Source organism: Salvia splendens, chromosome 3 (assembly GCF_004379255.2).
Source record: "Salvia splendens isolate huo1 chromosome 3, SspV2, whole genome shotgun sequence".
NCBI classification, from domain to species: Eukaryota; Viridiplantae; Streptophyta; class Magnoliopsida; order Lamiales; family Lamiaceae; genus Salvia; species Salvia splendens.
Genome location: NC_056034.1, coordinates 38,828,732 through 38,856,598, shown reverse-complemented (window position 1 = coordinate 38,856,598; position 27,867 = coordinate 38,828,732). Strand labels below are relative to the sequence as shown.

The window sequence follows — 27,867 nt, the reverse complement described above, 5'->3', positions numbered from 1 at the left end:
ACTAACTTATTCAACTCACTTTCCATTATATTTCTTAAAATCCGTCCCCAGTTAAACTGGAACGAATTTTGGGGACGAAGGTAGTAGAAAAAATGACTAAATTAGAAGAGAACGGAAGGACTATAGTATTTTTTAGATCCACTAATTGCGGCGGCCGTCCCCGTTTACATTGACGATAGTAGACCTATTTCCCAGCCCTTAAATTTTAATTAGGCGATTCTATTAATTTGTCACCCGCAGTCCAAACACGAAACTCTGAACACGCGCGGTGTCGCGCGTGGGCACTAATAATATCATGTCAAAATCAAGCATTTTGGATTTCCAACCCTTCTTCTACACTCAAAACTGTAAATTGTTCCCGAGAGAAAAAGAGAGGAGATCATCGAATTCTGTTACAAATTGCGCATGAGAATGCAGATTGATATGTACGTATAAAGCCGTGCAATTGCATCCATCCAACCGAATTTCAAGTTTTCCAGTGTGTGTGCTGACGACGCCGTTCAGATCTGTGTGCAAAGGTAAATCCTGTTTGTGCTATGTCTTCTACGCACAATTTGTTATCCTGGAACTGCATTTTGTTGTGCGAAACTGGCGGTTTCTTTTTTTTTTGTGATAAAAAATTAATCGAAACTCTGTCTGCAGAATCATTGAGTTCTTAACTTCTTTGCCTTTCCTCCATATGTTTTATGGCTCTTTGTTGTTTTTGCTTAATTTTCCCTAGTAATTTGGAGAATGCATATTGTATTCTAACTAATTTTTTTGATACAAAAGACTGAATCGGATCAACAATATAATGCTTGTGCAATGTGAGGTTGTGTGTGTGTGAACATGTACTTGAGTTCTAACCATATAATTATCCAGAAAAATGGAATATTTTGTAATTGATATTAACTCCAACCCTCTTAAAAGTCGAAGGATATTTAGATTTTCTTGATTACCTCTTGTGGTCAAGGAAATCGGTAGTTCTTGTGAATATATTGTTCGCCCAGTGTTATTGTTGTTGCGTTGCATGTACCAGTTTCTAGAAAGTAGTTCCGTGTTAACTGGACATGCTATACCGCGGTATAGCTCAATTAAATGCTTTGTCTAGATACCCCAAGCAGATGTGAAGGATTATCTTTCGGACCAAACGGAAGAAAATGTTCAAAATTGAAGATTAAATACTGAATTTTGATTGAATCAGGGTAACAATCTTCCAGAATTGAAATAATGGTTAGAAAGAACAACAAACTCAGGAGATGCTCTTCCCTGCCTGCCAGCCCATAATTCCCAACTCAATTTGTTGACTCCTATCCAATGGCTAACCTCTTATTTATAAAGAAGTAGGCCTTATTCCATGAAGCATCCTACTCAACATGGCAACTAACTAAACTATTCTGGAGATAATTATAAATTTACTGAGACTCATCAACAATATAGGAGAAGAAAGAAATAGACTAGATAAACCTTACAGCTTCCTCTGCCTGCTCAATGACCCAATTTTGTCATGCGTCAGTGATGGAGTGTATAAGATTTGTTATATGAGTACAATTTGTAAGGTTCTACCACTGTATGGTAAATCAGCTACTTTGTGGCTTGTGCAAGAATGATACATAGAGATGGAAAAATCCAAATCTTTTTGGCCAACCAGTTTCTCTGAGTAAAGTTCCGCTCTGGCACAGCGTAAGCTTTTTGCTCATAAGTAACTGATATACTAGTGTTTCAGTGTCTTGTAATTTGTAAAGCGTGTGAATATTTAGAGTTGGTCAGAGGCTGTATTTGCTATTTGTCAGAGGTTTTTTTTTCCTCCTGTATGCCCAACTGTGTATAGAATTAATTCTACACTAAAATATAAGTATGTACTATATTATTGTCTAGGCCAATCCATTGAGCAAGTGAGCAACTCTGCCATTGGATCACTTTGAAAATATTGAGTTCTTAACAAAAATATTTGTGGATCATCTACATTTTAAACTTGATGTTGAATAGAGAAGTATGTGTCTCTGTGTTTTATCAAGTCTATAATGCATATCCCGTCGAAAGAATGCCAACTACCTTGTAGTACTTAACAGAGCCATTCACCTTCACTATGAATATCTTGTTGATTGATTTGTATTGATCCTTTCCAGCCTCCTAAATGGCGATATCTTTTGATTAGTTTGAAGAGCAAGAAAAAGAAAAGTCATGCTTGATAAATATTATTACTTGTCAACTTACATGGATTCTACTTGCATTTTTTCAGTAGGATTTGTTGAAACTATTCAAGTCCTGAGGCGTTCTTCAGAAAGGATAATCCCATCTGGGCCTATATATTGAGATATGGCAGATGATGTGTCAAGTTTTTGGGGCCCTGTCACATCCACACATGAGTGGTGTGAGCCAAATTATGTCTACTCATCTTATATTGCAGAGTTTTTCAATACCATTTCTATTGCTCCAGGCATCCTTTTAGCACTCATTGGTCTTGTGAATTCATTGAGACAGCATTTTGAGAAGAGGTTCTGTGTACTTCATATATCAAATATGATACTTTCTATTGGCAGTATGCTATATCACGCCACATTACAGCGACTGTAAGTTCTTATCTCTCCCTTCTCTATTCTGATCAAGTTCCATTTTGTAACGTGTGTAATATTAGTGTGTCTTGTAGTGTGCATACTATTCTATTTGGGTGGTGTAAACGAGACATGAAATATGAAGGCAGGGTCTGAGAAAAGTCCTGTAAATAGTACTCCTACTTGTGAACAGTGCTATTAGGACTATTGAGGGCTACAGTAAGCACCTAAGCAATTATTTATACCTAGACAAATTAAAATATAAATGACTTTGGTGTAATTTAAATCCTTACAAATGCCACAAGATATTAAGTACTAGCATTTAATATGCTATGTGCTTCTAGAAAAATGCTGTTCCAAGTATGGAGTTACCAGTCTGACCCGACCCTTATTTTCTGCAGATACTTTTTATTTAACTAATTTGACATAAGGAGTAAAAAAAATTTCAATACTGATATTCCAGTCTAATATTTTTAGTATTCATTCATCGAAGTAATAGCTCAATGTTAATGTCATTATCTATTTCTGTTAGGCATATAGAATCCCTCCATAGCTTGCCTGTTACCATTTACTGTACAAACTAGGTGGCTCGCTCTCACAAATCTCTAGAATCACTATCTTCCAGAAGAAATTTTTTTTACTGAAAAAAGGTCAAGCTTTTGGTGCGTTCGCCTGCTCTGGTGGCTTTGCTGGACAGTTGATTGATTAACACTTAACAGCTCATGTAGTCATGTTTAGGTAATCCAAAGCAGACAGCGACTTAGAAATATAACAAGCATCTTAATGTTCTTTTTATGATGGATCTTAATGTATGGATGATAAATCCTTCAATCAAGACTGGCATAAGTTATTGTGCTGCTAAATTTTGGGGCATATATACCTGCTTGTCCAGACAACTAATATGAGTTTTGTGTTTCTACTGTGGTGTACTTTCAGTGGCTTGAATAAAATGGTTGTAGCTAAGATTTTTATCGCAGATAATTGCTCAGGTTTGAATTGTTGTCAAAGTAATGCTAGTACAGAGACTAGTATTATATGGAAGTGTAAGAAAATATGATGACCAGATGTTTTGGGGAGATTTCTCACATTGGGAATTTGGGATATGGGAGTGTTGTTTGGTGAAAGGTTGATTATATGTATAGGTGTAATTCAGTATCTATAAAATTATAGATTAGTTGGGCAATGATAATTATAGTAGTTGGGAAAAGTTGAATGGAGTATTGCCTCATAATTTGGTTGGAATCTGCTGATAAACATAGTGGATGGAGACGAATTCAGTTGCTTCACCTGTTTTTGTTCTTTTTACTCTCTAGATCCTTAAAGCAAACCTCTTCACCTTCATGGATATCATAAAAAATCATTCATCAACACTGATTAGATTATTAAGTGGATTAGAACTATCTGATGAACAAATGGCCTGGTAATTAATTTTTCTGTACATATCTATTAGTAGTGCATTGATCACTAGTTCACAACTATATGTGTATGCTGCATAAATTGATTGAAGTTTGTATAGCTATTATTAGTGAGGCAACACATGAAATGCTAGTGAGTAGTGATACTGTATGACGGGTCTTCTTGGTTCTTGTTCTGTGATCATGTAGTAACACAGAAAAGTAATGTGATTGATAATTTTTTTTTAAAATTAAAGTTTCACTAGATTCCTGATTTCTTTGTATGATCTGCTATCATGAATGTGCCTTCAATTTCAATCCAATCATAGGATATCTAGTGAAAACTGCTACCCTTCAATCTTTATCTTGACAAACATTTGAAACTCCTTTTTTCAGGCAACAGCAAGGTGACGAAACACCTATGGTGTGGGAAATGCTCCTTTATATTTACATCCTCTATTCACCTGATTGGCACTATCGGAGTACAATGCCCACTTTTTTGTTCCTCTATGGAGCACTATTTGCCGTTGCTCATTCTCTCGTTCGTTTTCACATTGGCTTCAAAGTGCACTATGTGCTGCTTTGTCTTCTTTGTGTTCCGAGGATGTACAAGTATTATATCCTCACAGAAGACAGATCAGCCAAGCGACTTGCAAAGTTGTATGTTGCCACCCTTCTTGTTGGGAGTCTCTGCTGGCTAGTTGACCGTCTGTTTTGCAAGGACATTTCTCGTTGGTACTTCAATCCCCAGGGCCATGCAATGTGGCATATATGCATGGGGTTCAACTCATACTTTGCCAATGCATTCTTGATGTACTGCCGTGCTCAGCAACGGGGATGGGATCCAAAAGTCAACTATTTCTTGGGAATTTTCGCATATGTGAAGATTCAGAAACCAAAGGCTCAATAGAAGAAGGCACTGCAGCTTGGCAGAACTGAAAATTGTGTTTGGAAGACTGACGAAGGCAAGTTATCTCTTCATTTTTGTCTATTCCAGAATTAAAATGCATTGTAAATGATAGCTTGATGTAATTTGAAGAAGTTCCTGACTGTAAAAATAGCAGTTTGGTGGTTGTACCGTATTTATCAACTAGTACTAGATTTTACTTTAACTAATTTCAACCAACTGAATTTCTAATCTTTTTGGCATAGTGTTTTTATATGGAATTTTCAGACTATTGAAATTACTTCACCGGAAATGAAAAAGTCGTTATGGTTTCGTATAAAGTCTCCTCGTACCAGCCAAGTTAGACATATTCAACAGTGAGGACTGAACCTCATTTTCATAAATTGAACTAAATTATTACCAAGTAACCATTACGATTGAAAATGAATATAGACAAATACAGATAATAACATTAATCATACTATGATAAAATCGACTGAGAAATTTTTTAACTTGGAAAATGTTAACAAAATTGCGATTTCCTTGATTAAGAACCGGTTATAACCATCGGCACTTGATTATAACTGTTTGATTCGCCCATTCTGGGCAAGGCTAAATTATAAAACTCAGACAAGTCTTTTCCAAACCACACATCTAAGAAAATGATGCATCAATGCTGCAAAAATACAGAGAGCATTTACGTTTTCGTATGCTTTAAGGATTAAATCCAGGACGAAAATATAAAAACTCCCCCAGCCGCCCTAGTAACAGTGTGACAGCATTTAACTTGAATAAGTAATTAGGTGGGCAGGCCTAACGATCAGATCCAAAGTCGAAAAGAGCTATGAATGAAGTTGTCTACACACACTACTTGGGATATGGGAGTGGAACATTGTCAAACACAGCATTCACTGCTGTCTTCACTAGATTGTGTTCGTCAATCCACTTTGAACTTTGCCTACGCAAAAGCTCTTTCTTCTCTTTCTTTTGCTCCTCAATCTTCTTCTCTCTCATTCTCCAGTATTCAAGCTTCTCTGCTCTTTCTTTCATCTGCGTCACATCAAAAAAAATTAAAACACATGCAACTAGGTTTCATCTTCAGAAATAGTTACAATGCTGGTATTTTGTTTTTCCACACATTCAATATCATCTGTGCACATTCCTTGTAGAAGGAAACAGTTACTGAGCTGATGAATATATATCGCAATGGGAAAAATCATGATCAAGTTATGACCTTTTCTAACTTTTCATATCATAAAATTTGGAACTCCAAAGTCTGATCAATGTACCTTAGTATTGAAGTTTGAGCAGTGAAAAAAAAAATGAGTAAAAAGTAGTTTAGGCAATGGTTGAGACTACAAATAATTGCAGCACAGCACATACCATTCAAGAAGCTACCAGAATAATGCCTGTCTTTGGACATAGAAACCTCATTTTTCCGGTTGTAAGAGCCAAACTTTGCAAATTTTACAAGTTCAACTTCATACTACTTGTTTTCAGGCAATTTTTCTAATCAGATGTCCATTTTTAAGAGTTTTTTTTAACATTGTAGCTTCTTTCAGGGACTACCCAGTCATCTCATTTCAACTCCTATTAATTACTAATTGGTAAAGTAGAATAAAAGTATTTTTCCCAAACCATTCTAAACATATTAATTTACAAATTTAACAATATATAGGGTTTTATCCATGAACAATTCACTAGGGAGTGACAAATTAAGACTACATCGACTATTTAGTCCCTGCACAACAAGCTACATGCCAAAAATGAACCTTAAAATGCCCTTCTGGTGATTGAAAGAGCAGAAATTTTAGTACAGGTTGCAATCTGTAAGGTTAGCAAAAGTTCAGTTTGGTTTTTGTAATGGAAGTAGTTCAGGTGGAAGAGTCTTAAAGATGACCAAAGTTCGTAAAATGAATTCAAGAAAAACCTACATCCATACACCACAGTGACCACACTACATATCAACATATCTAGAAATTATGATACTACTAAACAAACAAACAAACGTAAGTCCACTCACAATGGCCAGAAAAATCTACATTTTCAAATGCAATACATACAGAAAAGTTAATCCAACCGAAATATCCGTAGAAATATGTTTTTTTGGCAACAACAATTTTCTCCTATAGAAGTTAGAGCTAATAGAATCTGTATAAGCTCAGAGAACAATATCAAACCTAATTTTGCGAATTATACCGACGGAAATGAAAAATGCTATACTGTGTAGTCGTGTATATGCTATGCCTGGTAAATTATGCAATATATTACAGTCTCAGAGTTGTTATGCCTCATTCTTCGAATATCAATCAAATCGAATTTTAGAGAAATCGAATGAATTTAACATACCAACATCTGCCGGAACTCTTCTTCAGCAGCCTGTCTCTCGATGGCCTCCGCCTTCTTCTTCGCATCCTTGGCTAGTCTCCTCTCTTCGTTGGCGATCCGCAGCGCCTCTTTTCTCGCCGTATCCTTCCGTAATTTCTCGATTCTCTGCAGCTCCATTTCATTGATATAGTCCTTGCGGATTTCTTTCATTTTTCGGTCGTAATCGCGTCGGAGCAATGCCAGTTGCCTGTTGGCTTCCTTGGGGTTTCGCGGCGGCTTCCAGGAGTTTATGTAGGAGCTTGGAGGGTCGAATTCGTGCTGTTGGTGGTGTGCGAGTGAGGATCCAGGTGCGGTGGTGGTTGTCGGGGCGGTGGAGTAGTGACGGAAGACGGTGGATTCGGAGGAGGCTCGCCGGAGCAGGTGACGAGAGAGCGACATTTGTGCGTGTTCGTATCTGTGAGAGAGGGATTCTGTTGAAAGGGTTTTGGGTCTCTGTTGCTTTGGCCAATTTTTTGTATTTTGATTTTATAGCACTAAATATTACTCCCTCCGTTCCACACTAATAGATGCATTTCATTTTGAGCATTCATTTTGAAAAAATGATAATAAATTATTAAAGTAGAGAAAGAGTAAAGTAAGATAGAGAATAATGTAGAGAAGAGTATTATCTACCCTATTCTTTATCTTACTTTACTATTTCTCTATTTTAAACATTTATTATTATTTTTTCAAAACGAGTGCTCAAAATGAAATGCCTCTATTACTGTGGAACGGAGGAGTACTCATTTATCACCTCGTATACTGACTTATTATTCAAAGTTTTCAATTTATATGGAGTATTTAATTATTCTTAAAAACTACTCATTCGTTCATGATTCAAAATCCACATTGACTCGATGTAAGTTTTAAGAAATGGAGAAAAAAAAGAGCATAAAAATTAATGAATATATATCACTTATATATATTAGTCATATTTCGATTTTTTTTATTTGATTATTTATGATTTTTGATGTTCCAGGTTACTTTATTTAAAATTTGGATAGTGTGGTCTTTAACCATTTTTCTTTTTATAAAAAAATTTGAATTTAATAATAAAATGTAAGTAATGATTTAGTGAATATTATTTAATAAAAATTATTCAAGATTTACTGAAATGATATTAAATTATTCAAAACGAATGATAATAAGCCAAAACAAATCTCATACGGAGTATTATACTGTATCTTTCAAATGATCAAATATCATTCATAACATTCAACCATGTTTAATATCCCAAACCAAACACTATACTCAATATTTATACAAACATATTCTTATAAAATAGTACTCAAAAATGATAAAAATGATCTATTGAAAATAATAATACTATTATTAAATATATACTACATATTTTTTTGTGATTATCACTCTTATTTATCCATATTAGCATCATTTGTTTTTTTCACAATGTTTACTTTAATTTTAACATTTTAAAAAATTGTTATTGAATTATAATTTTATAAATAACAAAAAAAAATCAAATTCTCGATCTGTTCGTTATTTATTTGGTTTTAGAAGAAATATTTGATTTAAATAATTTTAAATCAAATCTCACAAGGTATTGCAAAAAATAAAATTTTGATTATATAAAAATTGCAAATCGTTTCCGGCTTCTAGATTGTGAAGATCTACAATGTAATCGTCAATAGTCAGTGGGTTGAACGAATTAAGTATTCTAGATCTGAATTTTATAGGGAAGAAAATTCATAGTCTAGAATGAGTTTTTTTTCTTATCCTCGAGATAGAATACAGATAAACGATTTCAATAATATGTTCATGTGCTAATAGTTAATTACTACTAAAACTCTATGAAAGAGATTGTTTGGAGAAGAAGAAGAAGAAGAAGAAGAAGAAGAAAGATGGTTGTCTCATATGTGTGTATGTAACTATTTGTTGAGGAAATGAATATGTTTAATTAAGAAAGATAGGCATAATTAATTTCTGAACAACCAACTAAAAACTAATTTTGGTCCTTCTCTACTCTATACTATCACTATGAACTAATTAAATTGAAACCTTCATAGCTAAGATCTGTGAATAAATAGAGAATGCAAATGCTACACAATTATCATCACAAATCACAATATTTGTTGAGATGGCTTCCAAAGTGATTGCTTCCATAAGTTTATGCTTAGTCCTGCTTCTTTTCATTTCCTCGCAACTGCCCGCTGACTCCGTTAGCCTCACGCCTCGTAAGTTCTACTGTGTTTTTGCAATAGGAATGTGACACACATCTTAATATATATGCACCTTCACCCAATACTTTTTTATTGTATTTTCAGAGGATGGAGTTAATGATGCCAAATACGGAGGTGGTGGTGGTGGCGGAGGTGGAGGCGGAGGCGGTGGCTATGGAGGCGGATACGGACACGGCTATGGGGGCGGATACGGACATGGTGGTGGTGGGAACTGCCATTATGGTTGTTGTCGTTGCTGCACTTATGCCGGTGAGAAGGCATATGCTCTACCCCATGCAAAGCCATAATTAAATAAGTCATGCCATATATAACTATATTTCTCTTTTGTTTTTTTTTTCTTTGTTTTCACTTTGTGTTCGAATATCAAATCCACTTGTTCCGTATGTAATATCGAAAGGGGCACTAGTTCCTTGTGTAATAATAATATCTATAATAATACTCCAGAATAACTTAAAAGTATATATTACCAAAACAATGAAAAGATACATATTAGATTATTAGTGGCATGTTTTAAGTTGCTTTAAAATTTGTTAACGTCCTTTTAAATGCAATGGAAAAAATGTGCTTGACAAACTTTTAGATTATACTTCAACAATATTGCTCAAAAGCCAACTATAATTGAATGCATTCGTCTGGATTATCTTCCAAAATATAACACAAATTAAAAAAAAAATGTGTCTAGTGAATGAAACAGTTTGTCCACTGTTGTATGAAGTACTATCAAAATATTGCTACGACAGAACATGTATATTTCATCTCAATTACAAACTCAACCAGATATATCCAAGTTACTGTTATTAATGGTATAGCCTCAGTTGAACGCTTTAGGATACGCATCGAGATTTTTCTTGAATTTACGCAAGTAATAACAACCCACCATTCAACGTTGCTAAAGCCTTCGGAGCTCTGCATTTCCCAGAATGTGCCACAACTTTTCATACGCTACAATGTGAGATTTCAACTCATGGGGAAGTGATCAGATGAATTGCTTCAGGAACTCTGTAGCAACGAGTCTCCCTCGTGTATTCACAGACAATTTCAGCTCACTAATCTCTTTATCGATGTCCTGCAGTTCAGAGATGTGAATGAGGAGTTAGAAGCCTTCATTTTGCCACTTGTTTTGGTCTTTGGCATAAAGGTTTAATTTCATTGATGACCTATGACTCTATTAGCAACACTACAATCACTAGTCACAATGCATGTATCAGTATATATCCTGCTGATCCACCTCCCCTTTACTTTTAGGGCATTAATTTTAAAAGATTGTTTAAATTAATCATGCATAAGATCAAATAATGAAGGTTAACATGATCAAACAACCAAACACAGCTGAATGTCAAGTTTCTCTTCAATCATTTAAAAGGAAATGTTATGTCATCATAATTAATTTATTGTTTTATATAAAAAAAAGTCTCGTATTGATTATCATTATATGGAATTAGAAGCATAAGAGAAAAATACTTATAACTAAGAATACATTTTATACTTTTATTAGATAGTATAATATTAGATGCTTCATTACTTAATACTACTATAATTACCTCCATGAACTGAACTATAAATTCTATCAGTTTCTGCTTCTGCATGTCCTCGCAGTGATAATTGGTGATGAGAAAACTGATGTCATACCCCTGATGAACCAAACAAATTAAAAGGAACAAAAATCATAAGGGATTGTCTTGGTAAAACAAGATCAGCAAAACTAACAGTATATGAGCAAGGCGATATTGAGATTAATATATTCATATATCTGAAGGTGAAAAATCTTCACATGGCAATGCATGAGGATCTAAAAAATTTGATGAATAAGTGCTGCTCAATGTAAATGCATAGATATCCTTCCAGTACCTAAGTGTAATAAACTTATGGACATGTGGGAACTCTAAATAAGGAAACAAAGGAATATAGTTTCTCAATTCCAATAACTCCAAAATTCACAGCATAAGCTTATGATTGCTGTGAATCAGTGAACAAGATTCAATCTGAACAAGAGTTGCTTCGGTGAAGAACTCTCAAGAACAATCGCAACACCAAGAAACCAAGAGAGAAAACAAGAACACGGGAGAATTACGTGGTTCAGCCTTGTAGGCCTACGTCCACGGGAGAAAAAGGAACAACTTTTATTGATTAATCGTGTACAACACACTCACTCGAATACACTTACAGAAACGAGCTACAACACACACTCACTCAACACCATCTCTGCAACGCTCCTTAGAAACCCTCGATCAAGAAGTTGTAGAGAAGAGAGAAGATTTGTATGTCGTATTGAATGTAGAAGAAGATCGACTTCTACTTGGAATGTTGAATGGCTGAATAATGAATCCTAAAAATGAGCTGGATTAAGTCTTTATATGCACTGAAGCTCTACCAATCAGATTGAGAAAAGAACTAACTCTTTAACCAAATCTTGAACCTCTTCATAACCAAAATAACTGCCAACTCCAACCGAATAATTTCTCAACCTTATTCCAACAATTGCTTTTTAATGTCCTTTCTGGAGAGTCAATCAAACCCACTTACAAACCAGTATTTGTCCGTCATTGTTAGAACAGCAGTCATGTACTTATCAAACCACTGGGTTTTAATGAAAAACTAGAACGGCTGAGCATATAATAGGAGTATCAGTTAATATTGGTTCTGATGCTTGACAACAACAACAAACTAATAGTACAAGAAAAATACAAACCTGCACCGGTTTTCTTCTTAAAACTTGAAATGCTTCTGCTCTCATGGACAAAAATCTAAGAAACTTCTTTGTCAGTATATTCTCAAGTTCATCTGCCTGCTTAACCTATAACAAAAATGATATACAGAATGTCAAGTTTCTCATTTCTTGAGATAGCCAAATAGATTTTGTGTTAATACAGTCAGCTTGAAAGCGTAAACCAAAGACCTGATCACTCTACAGCTTTAAATAGTCAGTCACTCCCATGCTAATTATGAAACGAAGCATGATTGTAACATCTTCAGGAACCATAAATTTCAACTATCACCAGTATCATCTCTGTTGCCCCACCCCTCTTCTTAACCAAACTAAAGACAAAAATTGAATAGGACTCATAAAAGTATGACTTGTGCTGGTAGCAACACAGGATATAGATATAACTAAATTATTTGGCATAATATGCTGAGTCTGCACCAGGCCATGAACATATAGCATATACATTTCTAATAAACTCATGAAGCTTGCCGAAATTTACCTTAAGGCTAATGCGTAAGGAATTTATAGATGTTTCTATCAAACATTTCTCAGCTTCATTTCTACATATCAGAATCTGGAAGAAAGACAGAGTAAACATTATATGAAGCATAAAGTAGCTCAAAGACAGAATAAAATAAACCATAGTTATATAAAACAAAAGAACTCTCCCATGTTAAACTCTTAAGCATTGTTTAATTTGGTTGATATGGTTGGATTGCTAGAAATTGTCGAACTATGTAAAATCTTTACTTTACTTGATTTCAAATAAATGATAACACAAGACCAGTGATTAAATGACTAAATGTATAATAAGTAGCCAATCCAAATATCCCGTGTAGTATACATGGAAACAATAATACACTTTATCATGTCCAATATATTTGCAAAGAAAACAATCCACCAAATTACAAATCTTTGTAGTTAACAAGCTTTAATGTTCCATCTCACAGGACCCAAATTTGGCAGATATACAAGATGAAGAGTAGTTAGCGCCTCAGCATTAAAATAGTTACAGAAGTTCTGAATTAATGAAAAAAATACCGGTGACCTCAAACTAAGACTAAAAATGACGGAGTAAGAGTTAGAAATTGGCATCAGTACCAATAAGATAAATGCTATGCAATGCATAAAGCACTTGCAGTAAAGTAAGTATCACAGAGAGTGATACTAACTAAAACTGGGCAACCACACATGAACTCTTAGAATGCATTATGCACCAAAAAATGTAAAGAATCAGCTTTTTCATTTGTAGTTTTAAGTTGCTAAATTAAGTTCAATATATTCAACACAAAGAAGAAAGCAAAAGAAAAGGGACAGTCAATGAAAGAGTTCCAAAGTAGATTAAATCTGATGTCTCTGTGAATACGGTCCAACGAAGTCCAGTTATTTTGTTATAAAGCTCTCGTTATAGGGCTTGTACAAAAAATTACTTAGTCTGCAGTTCTAACACACTTTCACAAAGTTAATGAATGATGCTCCTATAAGAAAAAAATTAGAACAAACATACACATAGCAAGAGCAAACTTAGCCGAACCCCCCTCCCAGAGACCTTCTTCAACTGATTCAAGTTTTTTTTACTTACTAGAGGACCATAGAGATTAGTAACAAGAATCAATAGAGGACCAGTCATATAGATCAGTACCAAGAACCAACCCGATCATATTATGTTTAAGTAAAGCAAAAATTGCAGCATAATAAGGCAATAAGAGTTCTTACTGGATTCAGTAGAAGCTCTGGACTGGTCCTGAAACCACAAAGCAAATGATAAAGTTTTCCATGGAAGTGATTATGCATTTAGTTAATGCTGAATCTTATATTGATTCATAAACCAGATAGACATTCTGATACAAATTGTAGCATATTAAAGGGCGAAGAAAATCTACTTACTAAAGCATACATGTTTTATTGTGCACCACATTCTAAAATTAAAGCTTATTTCGTCCAACACAACAAATGGAAGTAACCGCCATTACATACTTGAGTTCAACTTCTGGCTTATTGTGCCTTTCCACTTCTTGACAGGGAAAATTCTACAGAGACCAAACCCAAAAAAAAAAGAGAATTTACAGAATGATCAAATCAACAAATACCGAGCAAGAAAAACCGGAAAATTTACGCAATTTCCAAATCCAAAATAAACTCGCATTGCCCCGAAACTGGAAATGAATTAAAACACACCTGCAAGCACAGGGCAGCGTCTAGAGTGTTCCGAATGCATGTTAGGTACAATCTCAATGAGTTCGCCTACAGAGTTATACCACAGGACCCAAATAAAAAAGAATAATCTTGTTGAAATTCAGTGAAGGAAACATCGACATGTGAGGGAAAACATTTACACGAAAATCTTACCATAATCGGTCGATCAGAAAAAGGGCAGGAGTAGTGAGGGATCTTGATTTTTCGGATGAATTTGTAAGATAATTTTTTATCCAAGTAAAAGTGCAACATTATTTTAATAAAAAATAAGTAAAAGTCCGACCTACCGGATTCGAACCAGTGACCTAAGGATAACAGCTGAACCACTACAGTCCTCCGCTCTACCAACTGAGCTAAGGTCGGCTTGCATCTCAGACCAAATTATATTTTATTTATATGTATTTAAATGGAGAGAGAAAAAATATAGGCGTAAGAAAAAGTGAAAGACTTACTTAATTCATCCATCTATTAGTTGACCTTTTCCATTTATCAAAATTTACCTTTTTCATCGCTCGATTGTGTTTGTCAAATTTCTCGTTGATTTCACGCGCAATTTAAAATTTTAAGCATTTTTTTGCACTGATTACATTAATTTTTAGACAATTTTCAAAAACTCAGAGCATTTTTGTTTACCAAATTCATAAGTATCACCAAACCAATTAACAAAAAACTACTATGATAAAAGAATGACATAACAAGAAATACATTACATTGGGTGTGAGTTGGTTTAGTGATAGAATGGTAATGCTTGAACCCAAAGATCTCGAATTCGAGTCTACTATAACGCGATATTTTCATTTGACTAAAAAAAATTGTACATTACTGAATTTCAATATTTATAAATTGGGGTCACAAAAGTTAAGGGTTAATCAATTACTACATTCTAAAAGTTACATGTATATATGTATTTTGAAAGAATAATGTAAATTAATGTGATAGGCGTGTGGAATGTGAAAATGGCGTCCTACTGTGAATACTCTAAAACCCCCGCATGCATTTCTTCGGTTACACTTAGCATTTCGTCTCTTTGCAGAAGCAGACTCCACGCCATAGCCCAAACCCTCGAAATTATTTCTCATTAACAAAGATTCCGAAGAGATGGATGATCACAGCGCTGCCGCCGCTGCCAAGCTCCCGATTCCGGGGCAGCGGAATGTCCTCATCACCACCGCTTTGCCTTATGTCAATAACATTCCCCATCTCGGAAACATCATCGGAAGTAATTTTCACAAATTTACATTTTTCAATTAGTTTCATTTGCACGTTCGTGATTGCGGCAATTGGTTGTGGATTTTGCGCGACGGAATTATCTTTCCTTTTCATGTTTAAACATATGCACAATTTGTTGCTCTAAGTGTTCTGTTTCCCGTTTGTGACAAATGAAGTTATTTTTATTTCGTGTGGATAGGTGTTCTCAGCGCTGATGTATTCGCGAGGTACTGCCGAATGAGGGGATATAATACGCTCTATATTTGTGGTACGAATGAATATGAGACCGCTACTGAGACCAAGGCGTTGGAGGAAGGGTGCTCCCTATAGGAAATTTGTGACAAGTACTTTCCTTACATTTTCTGTAGACATAGGACTTTTGTACATTAACTCTTGATTCACTGAACTATCTTTAGCATCGAGGTGATAGAGGAGTATTTTATTTTGGCTTGCTATTTTCTATTCATGTTCTCTTTCTCCAGTGTTATTTCTATTTGAATGGGTAAATGAATGTGGAATCTGGTGTTAATGAAGACTTATGTTGTTACCTGCATTTAACAGTAAATTTCTTGTAAAAAGAATATAGAACGTTTAAGTTTAAAGTATTGAATACAATCGGTAATGGATCATAGTCCTTTAAATGTTTTGTCACCTTTCCGATGACTGATTTTTGGCTTGGCATGCCAAGTGATGATTTACAATGAACTGGTATTATAAAAATCTTGAATCTACTATGTGAAAGAGATCAGTTCTTAGTAATGGGGTTAAATACCAAAGTAAAAACAAGAAGCTTGCTGATATTTTCTAGAAGCCTTTGCGTCTGCACATAGTGGATTACTGGATTAAGGTTTCTTTTATCTACTATCTGAAGCTGGAAGAAGGCTTTTGGGAATTTACGCTGGTAGTTTTTCCTGTGGATGAAGATAGATCTGAAGCTCTGATCTTCGTTTGGAGTTGGGAGTTTAAGAATACAAATGGGTTTTGAGATTTAGTGTTCCTAGGTCTAATTAAGTTGCACTCGGTTAGATATATATGCATACATGCTGTTAGTTATCTATGTATATGTGTGAGATAGTCAGATAGATAAGTAAATTTATGTTTTTTTTAAAACTTGTACTTGTTTAAAATGCTTTTCCTATTCTCATTGACTCACTAAGAATGTTATTTGCATTTTCATTTTGAAGAAAAATGAATCATATATGCTTGATATTTTAAAATAAATACTTTCTCTAAAGTAAAATATTAGTAGTACTATATATTCTGCGCAGTAATTTTAGTACGAACAGATGCTTGTTCATTCTCTTGGTCTTTGACACACATCAATTTGGGGCGTGGGAGAAGACCTCCACGGCTAAGATGGAGGAGGTGTTGGACTCAATGCCTACGGCAGGGGAGATTGACTCCAACTCCACGGCTAGGACGGAGAGCCGTCATATCTCGATGGCTGGGAAGGATTGCCGCCATATCTTGATTCGTGCGAGTCGGGTGATTCGTCGTCTCCATCGTGCATTTTTTAGAGAGTGAAAGTGTAGATAGGGAATGAATGGAAAGTGTGAAGAGTGTGTAAAATGGGTGGTGGAGGAGTGGTATTTATAAGGTAATTTTTGAAAAAAAAAATAATCGAAGGGGCGACCGGCGCGCCTATCGCTGGGCACTATAGGCGCGGCAAATCGCCACCGGCGCTTCCTCGCACAATTATCGCCGACCGCCCGTCCGCCCCGGGGCGGACGTCCCACCCACTATAAGCCGCCCCGTCTTCGCCCCCGCCGGGGCTATCGCCGCGGCTGTGTTATAGTGGATACTTTTAGATGTTTTTGTATTACTACATCTGTCCATGTTCCTTTCACTTTTATGTTTTAAATTTTTTGGAAAGTTTTCTAATTTAAAGATAATGCATATTTTCAAAATAAATTAGTGGAACGTAAATTCCATTTTTATATATTAATTTATAATAAAATGTAAGTGAAATAAGTTAGTAGAATATGAAGTTTATTACCAAAAATAGTAAAAATAAAAAAGTAAGGATGCTAATTAGTTAAGGACATACGAAAAGAGAAATTGGTGTCAATTAATAGAAAAACAGGAGGGGGTAATAGTAATTGGTATTTTACACCATGTCATTATACCATTAGGTGTGTCTAGATCATCCACTCTTATATATTCTTGCAACTCTGCCACTCGTAACCAAGTGCGCCATCCCTAGCTATATATGCATATGTAATGTAGGTCATATCAATTTTGTAAATGAAATATTCTTATATTCGTATTTTAATACAAGTGGAAATGTAGACGAATTAAGAAGTTGCACGACTTGACCAAAGTCTTGGTGTAAAACTACAAGTCTTCCCACATTCATATTTTAATACAAGTATAAATGGAGACATATAAATTCGTTACTATTTATATCTTCCAACTAACACGCGCAATTCCAATTTCCACCTACACGAAATTAGTAATCAAATTCTTTTATACACGTTACAAATTAATTATATAAATTATATTGTTTCAAATAATATTAAATGGTATAGTATTTATTAATGTGTGATGAATAAAAATGGATTATCTTGATGAGACTATGGAGTAGTTAAAAAGTTAAACTTTTGGATTTTAGATGAACTAATGCAAACATGCCACAAAAAATGATTGTATAGTATGGATATCAGAAAATCCTAATTTAATTTCTTGATATCAAAATATTAAAATATTCAAAATTGACTGCAAAACAATGAAAAAATTCATTATTTATAAGTAGTTTGGAAACCCTACAAATTCAAAGAAAATAAAATTAATTATGAAAATTAACTCGTTAACCCGTTTCGCAAGTACAATGCAAATTTCAAGTTATTCCGACACAATTGACATTTTTTTGGAACTGTATCTTGGACTATAAATTTTATTCTTTCTGAAAAAAATGATACAAGCAAATATAAATTTTCCCAGTTATCACCTTTTCATATGAAAATATAATTCCCCCAGCTAGGATGGGACAAAAAATTGAGCTACTCATTTTTACTCGAATCCACGATAATATTATCATCATGCATGGCTATATTGGTTTTATAATATTATTTCCATTTCCCCATCTTTCCAACCTAGAGAAAAAGATCTCACTATTATAATACTCTTTTTTTTATGATCTTTTTCTTATTTCTGTTTTTCTTAATTAGGATAATCAAATTCTGCAACAAAGTCATACGCTGATACACGTTCATCAAGTCAATCACCAGAACCCAGTCTTCGTTGAACAAGCAGAGTTTTGTGACAAATTAATAATTTAATCGGTTAAAGTAGTAATCTATAAATTGGCGTAGAGAGTGCATGGAAAGCTCACAGCCTTCTCATAAAAAAAAACCAAATATAAACACATTAATTTCCTAAGAAAAATGGTTTCCAAAAGATTTGTATTTATTGGTGTTCTGATTGTTATGGCGCTGGTCTTATCCATGGAAGTTGCAGATGCTAGACAACTGGCTGAGACGTCCAACAATGTTGCATGTAAGAACACTTTCTTTCTTTTAAATTCAATAAAATTATGGATATTGAAATTTCGAGATAAATATATTTTATTTTAAACTGTAACAAAAATGATGATAGTGAATTTAAAAAAAAATTATATACTAGAGTAATTTTTCATGTTAAGTAAAATTTGTTTTGGGTAATTTTATTGCAGCTGAAAGGAAAAATGTGGATCTCATGGAGAATGATGTTGAGTATACCTGCCTGGATGGGTGCTGTGGAACTGGAACTCCTGGGCGCTATTGTGATACAGACCCTGCGCTAGAGCCACAAGCGCCGGTGATAGAGACAACACGAGAGGCGGAGGCGCCGGTAGAGAAGAACATGCCGCCATCGATCGCGACGACCAAGGGACGGAGGAATCGACGCCCACCGGACTTGTTCGGAGATTACGTTCCAAAGTAGTGTTGCGAGTATTACTTTCCTTTTATTTATTTCTTATTTTTGGATATTAGTTTATTTTGATTATTTAATTACCTTATAGAGTCGAGCGTAATTATAAGCTCCGTTTCGGGTTTTCTTTGTTGGTTCTTTCCCGAGATGATTAGGATTAGAAGTCGAACCAACCCTAGGGTCCTTAGTCTATAAATAGGGCTATGTTCATTCACTTTTGGATATAAATAAAATTCACGTGAATTGCCCACAAAAGCAAGACTTTATTACAAACCCTAGTTGGTCGCTGCTCGTCGGAGAACCTCCGCGCACAGCCGCCCTAGAAGCACCGCCGATCCTGTGTGCAGGACACCGGGAGTGTCGTGATCGCCGAGCCACCGAGCCGCCGATCATCGTTGAGGAGCGAGTCCTTAACATATTGCCTTTGCTGTTGATATCTTATTTTGCCTTTCCAATTAATTGGTGTTTAATTTCAGAAATAAATCTACAAATCCTCATGTTGGGAAATGTAAAATCAAGCTGATGATCATGTGGATTGAGAATAGATATTCATTTCATTGCGATTTATGTCGGATTTTATTATGAATAAAATTGGTGTATTAAAGTTACATCCATTGTGGGGCTGTTCGGTATCTTATGATGAAATATCTGAAGTTGAATCTCGCAACTTAATTTTAGATGAATAATCATTTGATAATAAGTTATAGCCACCACCTCCAACTAAAATAATTCCACAATTTAACCATGGATGAATAACCATATGATAATAAATCATGACAATCGAATGACACCTATATGTACATATTTCAGCAAACGAACCGCAGTTTGCTGAAACTAGCATGCACGAGAAATTTGATCATTTCTGAGGCACCCAGTTTAGAAACCGCTGGTTCTAGTTGGAAACTGTTGTTTTTTTACAACTAGTTTTACCACCCGTGCTACGCACGGGCCATAAAACTTTCCGAGAACTCTAAGATAAATGAACAAAAAAGAATTAGATAATAAAAATTGTATAATTATGCTTGTTGACAAAGAATAAATGTCTAATAAAAAAAATATTACCAAAAAGGTTTACATGATGTCTAGAACTAAAGACTGAAGTTGTAAACTAACAGAAAAATGTATTAATAATGAGCATCCCTCAATACTTATGACTGTTTTACATGTGCTCAATGTACATATAATCATAAATTGTTATTTCAATGTATACTATACATAAAAATTAAAAAAAAATAATACTCCCTTTGTCCACAGAAAATAGTATTATTATTTGTGGACGGCACACGTTCTAATGAGAAATTGATAAGGTAAGAGAGATGGGGAGAATAAGTAGGTAAAGTATGAAGAGGGGAGAAAAAGTGAGAAAAGTATGTGAGAGAAACTTTCCATTTACTAAATGAGACTATTTTTTTGTAGACATCCCAAAATAGCAAAATGAGACTATTTTGGAATGATGGAACAAATCTTGTTTCTAGTGCATGCACAAGCATAAACAACACAAATAATCTGAAAAGGTAAAAAACATTTTTACTGAATATAGTTTATAAAATGTGGAGCCAAAATATATAATGAATATATAGAAAATAAAAATTTAAAGCAATGTTAAGATTTACAAAAATAAAAATAGTACTTATCTAGCCTCATTTTAAATAAAGAATTTACTACTTCCTAGTGAATGAAACAACAAACCAATAGTTCTTAAGTTTAGAAAAACTTCTTTGAGAACAACAGTAACAGTGGAATCGCCTCTACTATTATCATCATCTTTACAAACCAAAATATTTAGACCTGCACGACTCGTAACTCGTGACTCAAAGATATTATTCTATTATTGATCTCATTCTCCGTATCGTAAATGTACAACTGAGCAAACTTTAGGGGCAACCATCTTATGGCAACAAACTACCCATTAGGTGGTAATTTTGACCATGCAAACGAAAAATAGGTGGAGGACGGCCAATGTTCATTCTATTATCAACTTTACCGTCGAATTATATGAAAATAAATTGCAAAAGACGAACAAATGATACTATCATGCACAATACATGAAGTAGGTTGATAAGAACAACATCACTTGAAGTTATTGAACTTTGAACAATACACCAACATTAGCTACAAACAAAAATTTAGTAATTTCAAACACAACAAAATACGATTCAAGATATAATTAAATATTTACCATAAATTTTTTAATAAAATGAACATAATATTAAACATATTTATTTCTCAAATTATTTTTCTTTTATATAAATACATTAAATAAAACCGGCCCAAAAAAAAGATTATATACCCAAAAGATATTATACTCTAGGCCAAATTAAGTAAAATCCACAGTCCAAAGATTTTTTAAATAAAAATCTCAAACATAACAGCCCAAATTAATTATAAGAATAACCCAAATATGAAAAACTAACAGCCTTGAAACAATTGAAAGTGGCCCAAACGTGTTAATCCAATATCCAATTATCCCAAAACCATGATCTCATTAATTTACTTAACCTAACAATGCATGTAATTGTGATTAAAAATAATTTAAACATATAGTACCACTGAAAATAAAATACATGCATAAAAAAAAAACCAATCGACCCCAAATGAAAACCCCACCCCGCTCCCATTCCCGTCGCCGCCCTCTTCCCCCACCACTGCAACGACGCCTTCCGCCACACCACACCACTGCACATCATCAATCCACAAAGGTCGCCTAAACGGCTACCCAATTAGCCCTATTCTGCTTTTAGATCTGACTTCCAAAACTCAAAACTTTGGAAACGTGTAGAGCAAAAGATTTGGTTCGGCGGTCTCGATGAGCGGAGGACGACGGAAGCGATGGACCTTCCGGCGAAAACGGGCAATAAGCGACGGAAATCAACGCTAAAGGTAATCCAAAACTCTATTCCCACCCTAGAAAATTTGTTTTTCTACACGATTTCTAACAATTTGCTAAAAACATTAGCAGATATGAGGCAACTAATTAATCGATCGAGTGCCGATGAAGGAGTTGGAACATCCAATGGAAGAACAAAGCAACAGACGGCTCTAAACGGCGAAAGGTAAATTAAAATCCCTTTCCCAGACCTAGAAAAATAATTTTTCTACATGATTGTCACATATTGGTGAGGACCCTAACAGATCTGAGGAAAAAATCGGAAGGACTCATGCTTGGGTTTAAACTCCCGAATGAAAAACGGATATCATATCAAAGTAGACAAAAAATCAATTACTCCATCTGTCTTGTGTTACTTGCACTATTTTCCTTTCTGGGCGTCCCAAGTTATTTGCACTCTTTCCATTTTTAGTAAAAATTATCACCTATAGCCGCAATTGTTGACTTTGCTATACACTCATTTCTTAATCTCCGTGCCGAAAAGCAAATGTGCGAGTAGCCCGGTACGGAGGGAGTATTTTTTAAATGCATGTTTAAAAATTAAACAGAACAACCTCAAAAATGGAAAAAAATCATATATGTGTCAAAGTTCTAGTCAAAATAGAGCACTTAAACAATTGCTATGTCATTCTTCCAAATGCTGAACACAAAATTGTTGTCTACAGAAAATTCCAGAGCTAAGAACTCAAAATAAAACTACTTGAGATACAAAGCATGCCAATAACTTCATGAAATAAGGAGATGAGTACCTGAATTTGAATTAGTTAACTGCTCAAATGGTAAACTCCTAAGTATTACATAATTTTTTAATGTCTTCATTGTTGCAGGGTCTGTATTGAATCAATAAACAGATTATAGGATAAACATGAAGGTTATCAGAATTAAAACCTAAGAAAAAAGTGAGAGACAATTGATAATGGGAAATAAGCGGATAAGTACATAAAATTGAATGAGATAACTGTTCCTGTGCAAAGAACTTAAGTACACAGAGTTCTTTAACTTCTTTCATTGGTACAAAGTAATACAGATGTCTTTAGCTATTTTCCATTTATTCTGTTAGTAATTTGTAAATGGTAATCCTTTGAAGCTCCTTCTCTCTGATGCTTTTCATCAGTCACATTTGGATGAAATAAAGTGGATCATGTGTCTAAAAACCAGGACTCTACATGTACTGTTATCTCATATTTAAGTTTTAAAACTGAATATAAACCAATATGGAATTTCAGTTTATCCAACAACTGAGTAACCTAAAAAATTCAATCTAGGAATAAACATCATTTTACTTAGTGTTGTGATCATATACCTGTCGATCAGAGATTAAATATTTTATGTAGACTTTGAATTAATCTATGACAAACAATTGGACATAAAGAAAAAAACACTTAAAATTTAGATAGAGAACCAATTAAACTGTGAGAACCAACTGGATTCCATTTATGCTGCAGAATTGTGTGTCCGTATGTTTCTTTAAATTCTGTAATTCTTATTCTGATTCAGCTGTTTGATTATGAATTTCAGGCAGTTAGGTTAATTTGTTAATGAGAAACATTGATAAACATGGAATGAGCGGATAGAAACTTCAAACACTCCAAAAAAAGGTTAGTGTTTGAGACTGAGACTTTAAATGGAAATTTAATACTTTTTATATTATATACTGTACATGTTCTCATTGATTTAGACACATTCTTTTGAGGTGAAAAAAGTAAAGTTAAGTGCATGTAGTGACTGAGTTCATTATTTGAAAATCTGCAGGAGAGAAGAAACAAAAGTTAGTTAACTGCTGTTAGTAACTGAGATAAAATAGAACTGGTGCCATTAAATGGAGTACATTCTTAAGCACATAAGCTGAATTAAAAACTGCATAATTATAAATATACGGATTACAGTGCACTGGACATAATTCATTTGACTAAGGTAAGTAGACCAAAAATAGCTCATATCATGTTGAGCCAATAAAACAGTAATCTTCATCAAGATAAACTTAGCATTGTACTGCCTGCCAAAAACTCAAATGTAAGAAACCAAGGAACAGAAACACCTAAAATGAGTCCATGACTAATCTTCTTTACTGACTTTTTGAAGCTTGTTCTTCTGAGAGCCAACAACATCATCACGACAATTAAATTCATCTTCTAGGCATATCTTAACAGAGCCTTCAATGTTGCATTCATGATGAATCTCATTAGTTACACTTGACAAATTTGGTGTAACAAAACCTTTCTAAGACACCTGAATAATAGAAAATGTAAGAAATTTAACAGAGATAATCAACATAAATTAAATGACAGTAATATAAGGGAATTAACCATTACAAAATATAATTACCTCTAGAAGGACCCCAAAATGAGATCTGATAACTTTACTTCTTTGCTAACTGATTGTGAACCAAGGTTTTGAGGTATATACTTCTCAACTACATGAGGTATATTGCACACCCAATTTCAAGTATATAGATAAGACTTGTATTATCAACAATATTGACAATAAATCTATACCTAAATAAGAAAATATTTTAAAACATATAACTGATCAAACATTTAACTGATAATTAAAATACTCATAATTGAAAAAGTCTTAAGATTATCATACTCTGATCTTTGGTCCAACCTGACCCAAAGATCCTTGCTGAATAAATCTATGATCACCTTCAATTCTATATAAAAAATCATCCAAAATCAATTGGAAATAAGATGATAAAATCACTATAAAGCTGTACAAATAATTTGAAAGCAACAACTGTAAGGAATTAATTGCAATCAATAACTTGTACATTTTCCTAATATCTGTAACTACATCCAAGTCAGCATTAATCAGAACCTTTGATGCTTGAAAATGTGTAGATATTCTCATCTCACCTAACAAAATAGACACAAAAATCAATAACTGAGAATTTACAGTAGATAAATATCACAAAATAAATTCAATACAGAAATTGCAATTGAGAAACATGAAGAATGAAGAAGATTCAATAAAGGGGAATGCAAATAAGAATTTGATAAGAAACTTAACCAAGTTTGTGCTGCTGATTCGGTTAAGTGTTTTCAGTTGTGAGGGGTTGTTGAGTGATTGTAGAAATGTTAAGAAAGGATATTTATAGGGAAAAAATGATCAGCATGCTCTTCAAAAAAGTAATTTATGTTCCCAATGAAAATAATAATGAGAAAGACCTTCCAAATAACAAAATTAATATATACTATTAGTCAATAATATTCTGACTGATAAAACAATTAACAACTAATATGCAAAAGTTTAATAGGAACTTTTTTTAATTAATATTAAGATAGAATTAAAATTACATAATCGCATTGGTCAGATTAGGCCCAGATTTTTTCATAAGTTTACAATCAACAACTTTAAGTAAGGCCCATTTCACTTATTCTATTATTCACTTATTATTATACTATATATATGTGGTTGCTTGAGTTAATAAAAACAAATAAAACCCTATAGAAGCTTCAGCCGCCCTTCACTCTACAGGAAAAAGGAGAGAGAAGACTCCAAGGAAGATGAAACGGCAGAAAGGGCAAAATGATCACACAAAGAGCACACTTGACATGTCAGATATGGTGGGCTCAAACCTATTCTACTCCATCAACAGATAACATAATAGGTATGAAATTCGTTTGTTTTAATACTTGAAAAGAAAATGACTCTCACTTATAGGTTTTGCATCTAACTGTAATGGGTGCAGATAATTACTAAACCTAGTCAGAATTATATCATCCATGTATAGCTCACACAATAATATGTAATTTCTACTATAAATCCTTTCCAAACTAATAAATACTCTACATGATTGTTTACAGATAATGAAGAGATTCATGATTGTGAAGGGTGCTAACTCTATACATGAAACAAAGAGAAGGAAGAAGAGGAGGAAGATAATACAAAAGGTACAAAAAACTCATTAGTATAAAAGGGTTTTCAAATATTATCTGAACAAAGTGAGTAGATACATATATAAATTCAGGAGTTAATCTAAAATTTCATCACCTTAGTTATATAGGATATAATTTAACCTTAGCTATACATATTTTCATACTTAATCACTTTACTAATCTAGAAACTCAGTAATCTTAATTACAGTTACTTTCAGATTTAAAAACTCTAGTTACATAAATCATAATTTATTCTTAGGTATCACATATATCAGATTTCACCACTTTACTCCTCTAGGAAATAATTTATTCTTAGGTATCACATATATCAGATTTCACCACTTTACGCCTCTAGGAAATCATTAGTTAGTAAGAACATAGTGAATTTTGTAACTATATGATTTGCCCTTCAGATTTAGTGACTTTATATGCTAATATTGAATCATTAGCTACATAAATGATATTGATTAGGGAATAACGTGAATAGCTTCACTTATGGGTATAATGTGTGCCAAATAATCATACATGCATATACACAGTTACACACACCACAATTTGTAATTTGATTGGATATTTACAAAGTTATATATAAATGTGCATGTATAAAGGAATTAAATGCAGGTAGAAAGCGATAAAAAAGACAAACCCAATAAATGCATGCATTGGTAACATGGAAAATTGTGTAATAAAGTCAGACACAATAAACGCATGCTCTAGTCTTTATTTATAGATTTTGTGTTTATAAACATGTTAGGTTTTAATATTCATTACTAACATATGAACAATTTTTTTCAGGGAAAATAGGATTTCCAACGATGAATGTGCAATAAGTACACTTTGGCAGAAATCACTTGCCTAATACTATGAAGGTAAGATCATAATACTTGGAAGGTTACACCCTTTTGGTTCAATCATAATTCAATTATACAACTGCCCTTTTGCAATTATCACCAGATTTCATTATAGATAATTTGTGTTTATAGTCATCAAAGCTTTTAAACATGAATGCTAATATATCATGAATTTTTCAGGGACAAAAGGGCATTGGAAACTGATTTATTGATCAGCGAGTGCTTTGCCAAAATATTGTAATAGAATAGGTTTCTTTAACTAAAGCCTCTACAAACCTAACAAATAGAGGTTGCAGAACACAAAACACAAAAATAATCTATGCATAAAGACATATAATTACATAAGAAAAAATAAAAAAATATTTACACATCAGCTGCACATTTCACAAGAAGCAGCAGTGGTAATGCACAGTTTCCTGCCAAAAAGGGCAAAACTGGCATTTAAAAAATTTTCCCAAAAATTGTCACTTTATATTGATAGATTCCGGTTATAATTTTGGAGGTTTCTCGATTTGTTAAAAAAGTTTTTAAAAATAATTTTGTAGATTTTCTATAAGTAACTTATAAAATAAATTTGAACAAGGCAACACGTAAATTAAATTGAAAGTAGGTTGAAGGAAGAGAATTTACAATTATAGTGAATTAGATTTGTACAATGTACATATTACAGGTTACAAGTGTTGACAATAGTTAGACAAAATGAAATAGAAAAAAATGAAAATGAAAATGAAAATGAAAAGGGCTTAAGAGCATCCACAACGGTGGTGGCTCAACCCGCGTCTGTCCGCGCCGCTGGCACGGACGTGTCTCGCCGCCGCAGTGCTCGCGCCGCTGGCACGGCGCTGCTCGATGCA

General features: G+C 33.9%; 4 protein-coding genes, 1 long non-coding RNA gene and 1 other non-coding gene across 6 annotated transcripts; 3 read left to right on the top strand and 3 right to left on the bottom strand.

Moving 5' to 3' along the window:
• Positions 1 to 314: 314 nt before the first annotated feature.
• On the top strand, positions 315 to 5,068 carry LOC121793566 (alkaline ceramidase-like). Its single transcript, XM_042191596.1, has 3 exons — positions 315 to 518; positions 2,222 to 2,552; positions 4,325 to 5,068. Exons 2-3 carry the CDS (start codon positions 2,299 to 2,301, stop codon positions 4,836 to 4,838), a joined length of 768 nt encoding a protein of 255 aa, XP_042047530.1. The 5' UTR covers positions 315 to 518; positions 2,222 to 2,298; the 3' UTR covers positions 4,839 to 5,068.
• Positions 5,069 to 5,337: 269 nt separating this feature from the next.
• Positions 5,338 to 7,631, bottom strand: LOC121793553 (stress response protein NST1-like). Its single transcript, XM_042191582.1, has 2 exons — positions 7,164 to 7,631; positions 5,338 to 5,864 (listed from the first exon to the last, which is right to left on the bottom strand). The coding sequence occupies exons 1-2, from the start codon at positions 7,578 to 7,580 to the stop codon at positions 5,682 to 5,684; spliced, it is 600 nt and encodes a 199-aa protein (XP_042047516.1). The 5' UTR covers positions 7,581 to 7,631; the 3' UTR covers positions 5,338 to 5,681.
• A 1,606-nt stretch (positions 7,632 to 9,237) lies between these two features.
• On the top strand, positions 9,238 to 9,838 carry LOC121795975 (abscisic acid and environmental stress-inducible protein-like). The gene is made up of 2 exons (XM_042194653.1): positions 9,238 to 9,373; positions 9,464 to 9,838. The coding sequence occupies exons 1-2, from the start codon at positions 9,277 to 9,279 to the stop codon at positions 9,664 to 9,666; spliced, it is 300 nt and encodes a 99-aa protein (XP_042050587.1). The 5' UTR covers positions 9,238 to 9,276; the 3' UTR covers positions 9,667 to 9,838.
• Positions 9,839 to 9,976: 138 nt separating this feature from the next.
• On the bottom strand, positions 9,977 to 14,546 carry LOC121795974 (actin-related protein 2/3 complex subunit 4-like). The gene is made up of 8 exons (XM_042194652.1): positions 14,433 to 14,546; positions 14,262 to 14,327; positions 14,061 to 14,113; positions 13,800 to 13,827; positions 12,583 to 12,657; positions 12,069 to 12,173; positions 10,921 to 11,010; positions 9,977 to 10,445 (listed from the first exon to the last, which is right to left on the bottom strand). Exons 1-8 carry the CDS (start codon positions 14,529 to 14,531, stop codon positions 10,356 to 10,358), a joined length of 606 nt encoding a protein of 201 aa, XP_042050586.1. The 5' UTR covers positions 14,532 to 14,546; the 3' UTR covers positions 9,977 to 10,355.
• Positions 14,547 to 14,556: 10 nt separating this feature from the next.
• Positions 14,557 to 14,642, bottom strand: TRNAY-GUA. The gene is given in 2 exon segments: positions 14,557 to 14,592; positions 14,606 to 14,642. It is a non-coding gene; the product is annotated as a tRNA-Tyr (tRNA).
• A 7,323-nt stretch (positions 14,643 to 21,965) lies between these two features.
• On the top strand, positions 21,966 to 27,386 carry LOC121793413. The gene is made up of 7 exons (XR_006049102.1): positions 21,966 to 22,277; positions 22,357 to 22,450; positions 23,803 to 23,882; positions 25,762 to 25,894; positions 26,091 to 26,177; positions 26,958 to 27,031; positions 27,194 to 27,386. It is a non-coding gene; the product is annotated as an uncharacterized LOC121793413 (long non-coding RNA).
• The last annotated feature ends 481 nt before the right edge of the window (positions 27,387 to 27,867 follow it).